We start from the raw sequence: 15,584 nt of genomic DNA on the forward strand, positions 1-15,584 counted from the left end.
TTTTGTTTTGAAGTATTAGCTGACACTATTGTGTTTCGGTTTTCGTATGTGTTAAACTATATTTAAAAGTTAAACGGATCCATCATTTGTTTAAAGTTAAGATTTTGTTAGCAGTCTTAAAATCGAGAAAATATTTTGTGAATTGCAATTCACCGTTAAACAATATTTAAGTGTTGTTTAGCTTTGTTTAAAATTTTTAACGATTGGGGTAAAATTGCACTAACAAAATCTTTTAGTATTATAAGTAATTCCTTATATTGTTCACTTTTGGATATTCAAAGGCATAGAACAAGAATGTTATAGTGTATTTATGTGATGATGTCTAGTGATGTTCTTACTTTAAGGAGATGGTGGTGTTTGCGAATATATTGTTGATGTTTTGAGAACTGGTCAATGGTGTTAAAATGAACTTGTATTTCTAGCTTATGTACTATTGTATTCGTTATGTAACTGGGGATAGTTATCTTCATTCAAACAGAACTACATTTTAGGATGACTATTATTTTGGTAGTCGGCATGTTTGTGTTTCGTGTACCTACTTCAAAGGAAAATATAAACACGATTGGGAAGCACTAATGATTTGCTTAAAACGTAGCAATTGTGATTGTAAAGAGAGTAAGTAGACGTAGTTTCAATACCAGGAAGAAAATTCCTTGATTTCATGTAGCTATGACGTCTATGCTCCCGTTTACACCTCCGATCGTGAAACGACTTTTGGGTTGGAAGAAAGGTGAAGGGGAAGATAAGTGGAGTGAAAAAGCTGTGAAAAGTTTAGTTAAAAAACTTAAGAAATCTGGTGGCTTGGACGAACTTGAAAAATCCATTACAACTCAAGACCCGACTACAAGGTGTATTACGATTCCCAGGTAAATATTTACATTTACTTTATACTTGCAGATGCTCGGCTTTAGTTAACATGCTTAAGCCTCTGTCTGCAATAGTATTGTAGAGGTATGCTCACATATTTTGTATGCTGCTTTGTTTTGAGGCATTACATTTGTCTGACCTTGACAACAACTACACCAGTCAAATTGGTAAATTAATTTTGACCCAGTGTAGCAATCACACTAAAAGAAGTTAACATCTCATGCATACAATTTTGTTATTTATATAAATGGGTAAATTTTGAAAGTTGCTGCATATTTAAAAAATATATATATTTTGACAAATTATTTTCCGTTTAATAATGTTGCTTGAATATCATGCAAAAGGGCATTTTCAAATTCCAAATGGATTCTAAAAATACTTGGTAGTTTGTGATGATGATAATGTCCAAATAATTGCAAAGTGGATCAATATATATATGTATATACATAGTGTGTATGTATGTGTGTATATATATATATATATATATATATATATATATATATATATATACACACACACATACATACACACTATGTATATACATATATATATATATATATATATATATATATATATATATAAGTTAAAAAGTTTTAAAAATTATGTGACGGACCTAACAGTATTTACAACAATTTTTGTAAGTTTACATCAATAATCACGTGGGTGATTGTTTCTTATTGCGTATTCATTTGTATTTAAAAATAAAATTTTTAAATAAAGAAAAGACTTGATTGTGTTTGTAATGCAAAGCTAAAGAATTACCACAATATATTTAATTTGGTAAATGTATATAAAACACTGAGAAACATGGTTCCTGGGAGAAATTATTCTATTTAAAATATACAGATTTGTATTTTAATGTACAATATTAAAATAAAGTAAGCAGTGGAATGTGTTTGTGATTTTAAACTGTACAATTACTATAGTAATTTGATTTTGAAAATATGAATTATAAAACTTTTATATAAACTGAATATGAAATAACAAACAATTATCTACTGATTCTATAAAACAAAATTGCAATATTTCAATTGGTTTACCAGCAGTTTACCTTTTGAACAGTTGATGTTAGCTTAGCTACATTTAAAATACTGGTACTGTAAAATTATTTTAACTTTTGGTTAGGTTAAGCTGGACTCCCAATCATCCGTTTCATCCGTCCGTCACCCGTCCGTCTGACAATTTTGGTCCGTTATTTCTCTCGGCAATTATTACCACACTCAACCATCCACCATCCGTCCGTCCGTCACTATTTAAAAATATCAGTGCTACAACTTTCCGCCACATACTTACTCAATTGTAGGTAAACGTTTGGTGAAAATAATTTCCTTGGGATAATTAACTTTTGTTTTTATGAATGTGATAATAAGTTGACAGGCGGGAACCGTGCTTTGACAAGTGGATTAAACGGGTGCCGTCTTAAAAATAACATTAGTCATGCCAGCAATAAATAAAATTATGCTTCTTTTATTACTGCATCAGAGGAAACATAAAGAAGCTATTTCTATCCAGGCTTTTTCACTCAGTTGCTTATCCCGATAGTCTTTGCTATATATATTATACAAATGCTCCCTTTCCCGGACGTAATTTATTAGCATTTCTTCCGAAAAGCTAATTCTCATAAGCAATCTTTACCGTTATTATGACAATAATAATCGGTCAATACGACGCAGCCTTCTATATATTGCAAATTAAAAAAATTGAACACTGTTTTCGGAAAGTCGTATTGAAGACGATTGACTTAACAAGGCGGTGGACCATCCGTTGGTCCGTCAAAAGCTAAAGCTTGGCAAAGTTTTGACGGACGGACGGACGGATGAAATTTTTCGGGCCATCTGATTGGCTGCGGGTCACGTGATTGACGGACGGACGGATGAAACGGATGATTGGGATTCCAGCTTTAGCTGCAATTAAAATCTAAAATATCAGGGACAAGTATTGATTCTTTATTAAAATGGGAAGATGCAATATACCTAATTATCAGCGAAAGCACAAAAAATTCAAATTTTAGAAAAAAAGATTGCATTCAACTAGAGGGAAACTCACATTCCGACAGCAAGGAGCCTACGTGTCCCCCTCCCTGTTCCTTCTGACCTCGCACCCTGCACACCGTACTTTCCCAATTTTGTTAACTGCGGTATGTGGAAGGGTGCCTTACGATGGCTGAAAAGTTGTGTGTGATTCCTACCGAGTAAGTTGAATTTCGTGTGCACATCTTTCCATGGAGTTATTTTCAGGCATGTAATGTAATGTAATGTAATGTTGGCGTGAAAATCATGGTAAGTTACTTAAGTATCTTGCTTTAATCATTTGGGAGATAAATAGCACCCAACTGCCTATTTTGTAGTTGCGTTGATACAAATGCTCTTAATCGGTGGCAGCCCACCTCAAAATTTTGGGAAGACTGATGACTAGAGGCCGTTTTAACTCATTTCTGACTTTTGAGAAGTAACAGTCAAATTTATGGTTTCATCTGAGTTTTAAGGCTGGGTACACACAGAATTATACAAGATGCTATGCGACATGGCGCAACACCATGCCTTACGACAGCTTCTTCTCGCGACAGCTTAACATAAAATTTAAGTTACGTTATTTCTTCCCACATTTTTTGAAATAAAATTTTGGTCATTATACTCCTTCAAAGATGAATTACATTAACTATGTCTTACTGTAATAAACTTACTCCCTGCTGAGAAAACAATAATTAATGTATTTTACAAGTGAATATTTATTCAAATTATAGTAAAAATGAAAAAGAGTCTTTAACTGGTCAGCTATAAACTCACTGTACATGCCTTTGTTGACAAATTTGTTATAGTTGCGCATGATCAGAACCCTGCTTGCGATAAAGTTAGAGCAGTCATTCGATGTTGTCTTGTGTCTCGGATCGCAACAGTTTTGTGGCATCATTCCGCGTCTGATTCTGTGTGTATTGCTTTTATATAAACACACGGAAGTCGATTGCTATATATCAAATCTAGGTGGGTTATTTAATTGCCTCTCACACAGGACTGCCACTGGCTTTATTAAAAAAGGTTCTTGCTCTACAGCATACACGTTGCAAATAATATCCAGCATTGCCTGTAAACACTAAATGCCTGATTTAAGGATTTGTACGATGGAAATTACAGACTTGGGTTAAAGGCCCGTCTGTGGGCTCTATCTATATTGGACTTATCCTTGCACATTGAAACCTCTTTGTGCTTTCAAATGTTACTTAGTTAAAAATATTTTAAGCTTGTTTCATTACACACTTTAAGGAGGTTGTAGGTACAGTAGGTACTTAATAAAATGGAAAGAATGTTGACCGACTTGTCAGCACTGGACCAAGGGCTGCCTTCGTCAGTGATGGGAGGCACGTCTTATGTTCAGCTGATGGTCGCTCTGTCCCAGGTAAGTTATTTGTTTTATTTGTAGTGGCTGAAGAGTGTTGTCAGTCGGTTGCCATATTTTTGGTTGAAATGGGCTAGTACTTAAAATACACATTCATATATTTTTTTTAATTTTATGTAATATTTGTTGACTTACACAGCACATTATTCACAAATCTTTGTAGAGATTGTTGTTTAATATCTTTATAATTAAATTATAATGCAACATAGAACTTTCTAATCCTTTTTCTGAGAAAAGTTCGAGAAAAGGGATAATGTACAGTTTGTGTCCTATCTTTGTCCATACTCTCAAGTGTTCAGCTCCTTGCAAGTCATAAGTTGCAAAATTGAGGATAGTTACGTGGAATGTTGTGGTATGAGGTAGTTTTGAACAATTTCCCTGATCTTGTTCATTAGAGGCTGTGGATGTTTGCAGTTTTCCTTAGAACCACAAGGTCAAGCCCGCTTAGCTTGGATAACCTTCAGTGTTAGATTGTAAGGGTAATCAAGTATTCATATTCGTGAATAATTTTATATAGGATTCAAATTTTGATACAATTTGTAGTTTTCGTTTTGCCTATTTGTTCTGCTCTGTAATAAATTGCAATGATGGTTCAATGCTACTGGGCTAGCAGTGGTTACGGCCAATACACCCCCTTCGTGTCCCTGTGGGCTGGGGATGTAAGGGGATGATCTCACTTAACTTCCATGTCATTGGGGATCTTTGGGGTGAATGATCATTGAGGTCTCATGCTCAAAGGACAAGGCTTATTGGTTCAATACTTCAATCCCAGCCCTGAGCATTACTCGGTTAATTAGCGCGAGTCGTACCCAAGCAACTCCAAGGCCACTATCTTCCTGGAAGTACAGTCACTACACTAAATAAAACCAGACCTTTAAATAATATCTTAGTATGATTGGTTATGGTTTTTATAATACAATAATTTATAAAATGTTAAATTAATATCATAAGAACATTTCTGAAAACTTACATGGGAAAGCATGTTTTTTTCTCCCGAAATAATTAACAGGGATCATGGAAAATGTTTTTGGTTCATTTATTAAACATACTGCTGTCTCGTGTTTTTTTTCCCGTTACTTGTGCCAGTGCATTCCTAACAGGGTTAAAGTGGTATTCACATGTCCTTGAGATTTCCAAGGCTGACACTGATATACTGGTACTTGACAAAACTATTTAATTGGCCATGTCTGTACTAATTGCTCGTCATGGAATTCGTTTTGGTCCTCTGTTTCTAAATGAAAAGCAGTTACTCTCAGGGTATCTTGTTAAAGACAGCTTCAAAGAGCACTTTGTAGTCTGCTGGGGCAGTTGTATGCCCTGTGGAGTGATCAATGCCCGACTCCAACCAAACACTCTGTGAGCAGTAAGGGCTTTTACATTTGTCGTCTCAGGGTTGCGGCACGTCTGGAAAATTTACAAAAGTCAGGGACTTTGAAAGTGTTCAGGTAAAACGTAGAAATGTGGGAAAACTTTTAAAAGTAGTGGAAACAATTACTTTATCAGAGGTGGAATTTAAAAGAAAAATCTTCACACTTTTATATTACTTTTATTACGTTAAAATACTCCAAAACGTTGTTTACCATGTGTTTAGCTAGACTACACAAAAACCTTACTTTTATGTTCAAATTTCTGCCATATAATAAATGGAAAAAAAGTTTGTATCCAATTTTTATTCAATGATGTAAAATTTTTTTGTCATTAATTGAGCACCAATTTTCCATTGATTTTTAACATGAATCAAAATAGTTAGTGTTCGGGCCGTACCGTATTACCTCTATTTTTGTTTAAATTGGAGGTAATTTTGATCTTTTTTTCCTTCCAGTGTAAAACTTTTCTTAACATTTCCTTTCGAAATAATGTTGGCTTGATTCATTAGTGGAGACTCCTATTAAAAATTTTTTTACTGTAGAAAAAATTTTAACTGTATGAGCATGATAAAAAAAACTATAGTGTCCATCAGTCTACCTCATTGTAACCTAGATGCACCTTTAACTGAATAAATTCCTTTATTATTATATAATTCTAGAATTTGGATTGTTGGAGAGATTGGTGTTAAATGAAACCTCATATATATGTAAGAATAAATAAACATTTCAACCATTTTGACTTGAAACAGCTGAAAGTATATATGTGTGTTAGATTGAAAAACAAAAATTTAATTCTTAAAATAACCGAAAAGTCTGTTTTTTTTTGTAATGAAAACCTGGTTATGTCAGGGATATTTTATCCTGAAATTCAGTAGCAACCATGTGTCTGGGCTTCTGATCTGATACTATTCATTTCTGGGAAAAGCACTGGCTTTGTTTTTTAAAAATGATTTTCTTCAACGTTTGCCTTTTCTTGTTTTTAAACAATAACATCCAGTTGTATAGTTTGCCCACCAACTATTCATACTCTATAGCTCTATAGCTTTGGTGGAGCGTCATAATTTATTATTTATATTCCACAATGTTTCATAAACTTGTATTTTTGGGTGAAAAAGAATTGCACAGATATATAGTTAGTACTACTGACTGCATATGCACTTTTTCCATCAAAGCAATCAGTATTATATAGGTAATAAACTAACAATTTTAGTAATCTTAATCAAACAATCCATTATTGTTGCAATAGGACTAAATTTATTACAGTGTTTAGATTAGAATAAAACATATATTAAATTTTTTATAATGATTGAATATGAAATTTAATCACCCAGCTATTTCCTTAAAGTTAGTTTATTTAATAAAAATAGGTGTATTTTACTTTACAATAAATGACCAAACTGCAGTTCTTTGTGAATGAATTTTTAGAAACTCAACATGTACTTATATAAAAGATAACACTTCACATGCAATTTTTTTAAAAATTTTTATTTTAAAAATTTTTATTTTAAAATTTTTTATCAATATTTGAAGATACTCTAGTACACCTGTCCCTCACTTAGCACAACTAATACGTTCCAAATTATGCTATTGTTATTCGAAATCACATATTCTGAAGCATTAGTTTCCATAAATAGCTAGGCTAATTTATTTAATGTGTTCCAAAATTGTGTAGGAAAATATACTTTATGTAATATAAATGCATTGAATAACACTCAACTATAAATATGTCACACCATTTATCTTTATATGCCTCCCATCGCACTTTGTATGACAAATACGACACTGTGTAACGGGAGATATGTGGTTATGTACTTTATCGTCAGTTGGCTGGCTGATTTGTCCGCCCGGGTGTGACCTTCAACTCACGTTGCGTATCTTTCCAAACCATCCTTTACTGATAGTGAAACCGATATTACTGTCTGGATGATTACATTTTAATTTTTAAAAAATTAAAGTGCTTATTCGCGTATTACCACCTGGTTCACGCCAATCCTGTCAGGCCAATTATTATTTTTTTAATTGCAACATTCATTTAACAACCTTTTCCACATGGATCATTTGTTCATTTCTGTTCCGGTATCTAATGTCAAATATATTCCCACTAGTACAACCAACAGCATCAGACTTTTGGTAAGCGTCCTTATTTCGTAATATTGTGCGCACAGTTAATACTTGAACACAATGCATTATGAGTGATCAAGCACGTACAGTTACCGGCAGCGGAATGGGCAGACGTTGTTTTGGTTTGAGTGAATTCCCTGCCACTGGCTAGACTGAGTTCACGGCCCGGTTTGTGGCCAGGCGACAACGGTACGGCACGGCGGCATACGCGCAGACGTAAAAACATTTGGTCCTTTACACTCCATAGCCGCAATTTAACTTGCCATAGCTGACGTTTGTACAACAGCCGATAGCGTAGACAGACCTGTGCGCGCACCTCTTCCCCCCTTGTTTGGCTAACTGTATCCCACGGCACATCTGTTGTTTACAAAAGTTGAAACAGACTTCGTGACGTCGTGCTTGACTTTTTTTTTTGCCTGCCAAGATTGCGTGCTAACTGAAATTTACAGACGTGCTATTCAAGACTGGGGCAGTAAAATTCACATCGTGCTTAATGAATCCGCGCAATCTGAAGACGTGCTAAGTGAGGGATATGTGTATGGTGGACCTGTACAGACATAACAGTACGATTTAAGGGGTCCGCCTAGTCAGGGGTGTATTTGTTTCAATGAGGGGGGATGAAAAGTGTGAGCTGGCTTGTACTTCTAGCACGGTGTCGCCTCCAAGCGCAAGGCTGTGAACTGGCATGCAGTCTTCTTGTTGCGCATAGGGAAATTATGAGATTTATGTGGTAACCATAACATTGTAATAAGGAGAAATGAAGATAACTAGGTGTAATGTAAGTCCCTTGAGCACTTCAAGAATCTGTACCTGATGTTTCATGCCTGAAAATTATTCTGAAAACATGCATTTTAGCCATTTTCACTTTTCTAAAACTATAGTTAAAAAACTAAATATGGAACAGAACTACTCATCCATCTGATATCTTAAGCAGTTTTTAAATACCTACATGTTTTTTTCTGAAGCTCTGCAACATACGTGGGCCCATTTGAGCGGGACCCTTAGAGACGTGGGCTCTGGCACATGTGACGTGCAAATGTGTGTTTTGTTAGTCAGGGAGTCACATCTTACATCACATTGTATGTCATTGCATCCCATCAATTTTTTAATTTTGGGATATTTTTATTTTTGTCTGTATGATTATCCTTTAAATGTCTTCTAGCTCATTCTGACACACGACCATATTGAAGCATGGAGTAGGATCAAAATAGATGTAAAGCACTGATAGGGTTTTAATGTTGCACATTTATCAAAGGTGTCCACGTTCTTGAAAGTCAGGGAAAAGTCAGGGAAATTTTATTACATATTGGTGTGAATACTCTGGTTATGCAAAGAGATGCTTGAAGTGACAGGACCTGCTAGGTTACAGTGAGCTTTAAGTTGTGCTCATAAGTAATTTTTAAAGCCTGAGGTTGCGGACAATACTTCCCTTTGCCCTGCAACATGAGTGGAATGCTTGAGCTCACACTGGTACAGGTTGAAATAACATTTTGTATCATGTCAAAGAAAATCTTTCTTGTTAATGTTCCACGGCTCCCGGCCTAAGCATGCATTTGTGAGTTGGTCTGGTTTGAGGATGTATGTGGCATGCATGTAGAGTATGACAGCTCTTGACAACACTCTTGGCCATGTTGTGAGTAGTTTGCAAGTTGTAATGTAGAGGCTTGAGTAACTCCTTGAGAACATGTGTCTACCTGCTGCCGTGGTGTCTCACCGCTCTGCTTCATGTCACACTACCTCTCCTTGTCTCTCGACTAGCTCAGGGTTCAGTACTACCTACTTTAAGTCATCAGCTAGTAATTGTGCTTTTGTGTTAGTGCAAGAAAATACCTCTACTTGCTAAGTTTCTTGTTCTGTCTCCTGTAAAGGGATGATTAAAAACTTGAATATTGTAATTATTTACTCAGGGGAATTCATTTACTTATATATATTTCCATTGGCTACATCTGTGGCTATATACATGTTTGTGATGCATTTCTGCTGATTTGGGAATGTGTTGCATCTATGGTTATACCGAATAATTTTCATTAGGAATACAAAAATGCAGTATGTGGTTTAAGTATAGTGTAATAACGCAGGAAACACTGGGTAGAAGCTATACATGTCTTTTGAGTAGGTTTATGCCCATACATCATGGAGCTATAAGATTATTTTCAGAGCTGTGGCATTGTGTTTTAGACACAGTGGTTGCTCGTTACTAGCTTACACTTGCCTTGCAGTCACTAAGTGCCATCCAGAACCAGGATCATGCCCGTTACTAAGTACGAGCTAGGTTCATTGCTGCTTTTGCGTCACTATTTGTGGTGCATCTGTCTTCGACTGTGTTGCTGGTCGGGGCTTAATCAACAGTGATCACATTACATGTGTGGGTGTGAGGAGGTAGGTGAGCATGCTGGCTAAACAGGAGGCCATGTTAACTGTGGGCTGTGTAAATTTTACTACTTTATTATCACAATGACAGGCTCATTAGTAAGCTGGGCAGTTTAAGATGCTGTAGAAGTGTTCTCTAAAAGTCAAACCACATATCATTGAGATTTTGTCAACAACGTAAGATTGCGTGCCCTCCACACATCCTGGGACGTAGCCAGTTGTTGCGGCAGCAGTTTTTTTTTAATATTCTTTAGTTACTTGATTTCACTACTTACTCCACTCTTGCTCCTTGAGGATGGAAGTACACAAGGTAACGAGTCAACCATTTCTTTTTGAACTTCCTTTTTTTTTGTATCACAACAATTTTCCTCTTGAGCTGTTGATATTTCAGGCAGTCACATGTGCTCTTACGAATTATGGTGGATTATTGGTGTATGTTTTTTACAGACTTACTACAGTTAGACATTTCTTTAATTTTATATGCGTGCCAATATAAAGTTCTATTTACTATTTGTATTCAATTAATAATTTTTGTATTTACATTTAATGCCATAAAAACAGTAATAAAACATACAAAATCAAATGAGCTGATCAGTAATATTGCTATCATTCAGTTACACTATATAGATGGATGCATTAAAAATAACAACAAAAAAATTGAATTCCATAAAATTTAGTTTAGAAAAAGTTATACATAAACATTTAAAATTGTGCTTGGATTATGGAGAAAACCGAGGTATCATTAGATAAGGTTAATACTGCATATCAAAGTACAGGATTGACTTGAACTATCAGATTTTATTCATTAGTTTTTGATTAGGTGCTGCAAGGTTTGGCAGAGTCCTGGACCACTAACTAAATTCTCAGGAGTTTACGTTTTAATGGTAGAACATGATGTATTTATCATGGTGGGTGTCCATGCAGTTACAGTTTATGAATGGTAAATTTTCCAGGATTTGGTGTGACAGAGCCTTCTTAGGTCTCACAATTTGAAGTAAAAGTGAATTAGAAAGATTTAGTGGCTTATAGTATGCACAGACTTTATTTTTTAATTTATATTTTGAGCTTTATGTCTTATTGACACTGAGTACAACACCATGCTGGAAATTGGATAAGGAAATGGTCATAGTCTATGGCAATGGCTTTCAACCTACTGGCCACTTACAGTAAGATAGCAAGAATTGAAACAATTGATAACATCCTAAATTTTTTTGGAGTTTTTCACTCCAATTGATAATTTGTGATGGTTTTTAGGGTTTAGGAGGCATTCAGTTGGCTATAGCTTTGATTGGTGTTGTTACCAGTTGACTGGTCTGATAACTGTAGTCGGTGCTTAATTTACAGATTCATGTTTGTGATGCTGAAGTTTGTCTTCACCTGGGGGATTTTTTATCATCTCAATTCTCTATATTTCTTCTTAGTATCACTTATTATGAAAAGTTATAATTAAATTAAAACCAAGCTATTTATAAAGTGGATATAATATTTGAATTAATGGTTTATTTTGGTTTTTTGCGGTGTCGCTAAACAACCATCAAATCAAATTGCAATAGAAGCCTACATTATTGTATTATTCATTTGTATTAATGTGTTGATATGAACTTTCAAAAACAAATTTGTTTGATAACAGTTATTTGTTAGGGCAGTTTAAAAAACTTAGATTATTTCACCTTTGATTTTTTCAATTGTTTGATGTGAATTGTGTTTACACTTGACATAACGTATTAAGAACTCGTAGCTTTATGATAACCTAAGAACATAGCTGACTTGAATGTACCTTGAAAATTACCATTTGCCAACCACACAAGTCTCAACCCTGTCAAATTTTATACCTCTCTATTAATTGAAAGTTTTGGCGTATGAAGTGTGACTGAAATGTTAGGTGAAGTGCCCAGTACCTGGACAGCAATGAACTAGGTGCAGGTGTGATCGCATGCAGAAAGTGATGGAACGTGCTGTGCTATCATTAGTGTTAATCCTCTGCGGGTAATCAAACTGTGGTCACCAAGGCAGTGTGTCGACTTTGAGCGATAGCCCATGTCTCATCTTTAATTCAAGCTGTACTCGTGGCGTCCAGAGCTTGCATAACCTATATCAGTAACAGACAAGCCGTGTCATGTGACAGTTGCTGGGACTCAAATGAATGGCACGTTTCAAACTGCTTGGCAAGTAATGACCGCAGTGCATGAACTTGTGGGACACATTTATTCTTTAAACAGGATGTCCACATTCTGAAAAGTCAGGGATGATGGTATTTGTCATGGAAAAATCAGGGAATTTGCTTTAAATTGTGGAAAAGTAATGGAAATTCCACATAGTTAGTAATTTGGGGGAAAATGTCTTGCTTCTTTTTTCCATTTTAATATGGTTTTATTAGTGCATAGTTATACACCTGTTTGAATCTTTATTTTTGTTTTATAATTGTAGGCCAAATATGGGAATTTTGGAGTCTGTATTTTGGTTATTTCTTTCATGAATCACTAAATAAATAAATAAATAAATATTTTTTCAAAAATATTCAAGGAAGTTTGAAATTTTGGTAATGGTTAAGTCAGGGAAAATATGTGTGTGGACATCCTGTTTATTTACTGGTCATTTACTCAATATACGAACAATGTGGCGAAGTGTAAAACACTGAACTCACTTTATGAAGGTCCACAGTTTGAATACAGTCCAGCCATTTTGATTTAATTTTCCGTGGTTTCCTGGAATCACCAGGCAAATGTTGGGATGGTTCCTTATTGTAGGCAGTTCTCGATTCCTTCCCTAGTATCTCTACTTGTTTCCGTTGTATGACCGTATCTGACAACCCAGTTATCTACAAGATGTAAAGTCAAAAATAATTCTAAATTGGTGTTAGGATTACATTCAAAGAAATGGTTTGGAAAAACAAAGCCAACCACTACTTGTGCATACCTCAAGAAAACTAAATTTCTAAAATTCATACTCTCACTATGTTACTCTATTTCTATTATGCTACTAGCTAATGGTCATTCTCATTGTATGTAATATTAACTTTCATCAAGAACCACTTTAGTTTTTGAAATAGCATTTTACTACAGTATAAAGACATTGTATGAGCAGTGTACATGATTAAGATACATAGTAAATGTGTTATTTTTGGAGGAACCTAAAATAGCTGATTACATAGCTTCGTGATTATGCTTTATTTAACCTTGTTCAAGAGCTCTTATCTTATCGTGTGTGATTTGAACAATAAACAAGTTAGGAAATTACAGGTTAATACGTAAAGGTTACCTGTATGTATGTTTAAGAGGATGTTCTTTTGATGATAGTGTGAGAATAGTTTTCAGAATGACATGTGAATGTTTTCTTGTGAGCTGCAGAATTTTTCTCTTAGTGTTACGTATGGCGTGCTTGTGAAAAGTAGGCATGCATTATTAAATTTACAGTGCTTCCCCCAAAATACTCTATTATATTACTTTTATTTGATTAAAAAATGAGATACTCTTTAATGATTCTCTCAGTCTATCATAAGCAGCATGTACATGGCCAGAGAATTAAGAAAATTTTAATCAAAGAACCTCTTTAACCTTTTGTCTTCCTGAAAGTTAATGAGGTATTGGTATTTGTGCATATACATTTTATCTGTTACCAAAGGTTTAGAATTATACGGTTTTCAGTGTCATAAAGTTATTTACCTGTACAAATCACATCAGTGGGGTGTGTCCAGAAAAGCAATAAAGAATTTTCTTATTTCAGTTCATATATAAATGCTTGTACAGCAACTACTGGTATTTTTTTTTTTCTTTTCAAAATCTCTGCGTATTACCAAATTGAAAGGTAAAAAAAAAACTTAAATATTTCAATCTATTTGTAGATAGAATATTTAAAAAAAAAGATCACGGTTTGCATGTTATTTAAGAAATAGTAACGCATGGCATTTTGTTATGGAGTGTGTTTCTAATTTAATGATAGCGGTTTGTTTATTAATTCAGTGATGCCTCTTTATGCCTGTAGATTAATTGGGGAGTGACTCACAAACTAAACTACACATAAATTTACATTACAGTTACAAGTATGTTGCTCACAAATATGCCTTACCTAGAATTTGAACCCTCCTGTAACCATCGGTACTTAAGTGAGCTAGCTTAAAATCTATCTAAACAATGAGAGTTAGCATTATAATTGCAAAGTATCTTGAAACGCAGCAAATACTGATAGCTTTGAATATCTTAATAACAGCGACAACACAATTGTGTTGCAAGTACTTTCAGTTTACACCAAGAATCAAGTTCTCCAAGAAATGATCATCAGTGTCTTCAGATAATACTGCATTAAATATGACTGGTTCATCAGTGGCTGTAGTTTGTTTCTTCTGAAATGTTGAAGGGATCTTAACTTTAATTTGTTTCTTCACTTTAGGTTAGCATGTGCCAGTTGTTAATGTTAACACTCGGTGCTCATTTCTATAGTTGTTAAGAGGCTTGCCTTTCAATAGCAAGGGATGGTAAGCTGTCTATGGCGAGTTTCCTCTCCTTAACATGTGGAATAAAAATATGTAGTTAGGTTTACGCACTTCCTTGTTACTCTTGCTGTTCTGATTGGCTTGGCTCCCCAGAGTGTGTTTGAGCGCTGTTTCCTGCAGGTTGCGCTGTGTTGTTGGAGCGACCTTGCACTCGCAGTGTTGAGGGAGCTGCTTATCTAGGGGGCGTAGTTGTGTTAGCAAGACGAAACTGTGAGACACTCGCTAAAGCATGTAATGCAGTAGTAGGCCTATCACTTCCAAGCATAAAGCTTTGAACCAGCACCAGGTCTTTGCAGCGTGTGACAGTGGTATTTTGAGCAGAATCAAACATTTTATTAATGGGACATACTTAGCAACATTCGACACAGGTCATTTAGTGGTATTTTACAGTTTTTTTATTCAAAAAAGCTGTTTTTTTTGCCATGCCCAAAAGTTAAAATTTGTTGTTCCTAATATGACAGTTACTTCTTGACTACTTGACTCAAATACGTGTAGGTAGGTCCTTTAATTAAATCTCTTTTATAGGACAGCTCATTAAAATAAACATGTAAGCCATTAAAAAAAATGTTCAATTAAAATATAAATCAGATAAACAGTATATTTTTGTAGCGGGCCAGTTGTTATTACAATTACAAAGAGCATGGGCCATTAGTGACATGAATACTCACTCTAAATCTGTTCTTTTAAATACACTAGTGCTTCATGAACCAGATATACAGTAATGTACAACATGTTTTTCGTGAATTTATTTTACATTTCTTAAGAAAGCAGATGCTGTACAAGATTATGGTTTCACAAAATGTAATGGACCTTTTATAAATGAGAACAGATAAGTTGAATATGTCGGCTATTTTAGCCAGTCTGCCTACACTTGATACCACTGTAATGAGTCACCAGCTTACATGGTAATTCGAACAATTTATGTAAGTTAACTTGAAAGTACATGTGTATAACAATACTTCCATTGCACTGCTTAG

The 15,584-nt window shown here is 34.8% G+C and overlaps 1 protein-coding gene across 2 annotated transcripts in view; it reads left to right on the top strand.

Moving 5' to 3' along the window:
* The window catches only part of LOC134530935 (mothers against decapentaplegic homolog 3), a 56,569-nt gene continuing 40,985 nt past the window's right edge, over window positions 1–15,584 (top strand). Inside the window, exon 1 of one of the 2 annotated variants that reach the window (XM_063366258.1) lies at window positions 1–866. In XM_063366258.1, coding sequence (XP_063222328.1) covers window positions 670–866 — 197 coding nt within the window. In that variant the 5' untranslated portion in view covers window positions 1–669. The remainder of the gene's footprint in view (window positions 867–15,584) is intronic. The other variant, XM_063366259.1, reaches the window with a different exon arrangement.

Source organism: Bacillus rossius, chromosome 3, assembly GCF_032445375.1.
Source record: "Bacillus rossius redtenbacheri isolate Brsri chromosome 3, Brsri_v3, whole genome shotgun sequence".
Taxonomy (NCBI): Eukaryota; Metazoa; Arthropoda; class Insecta; order Phasmatodea; family Bacillidae; genus Bacillus; species Bacillus rossius.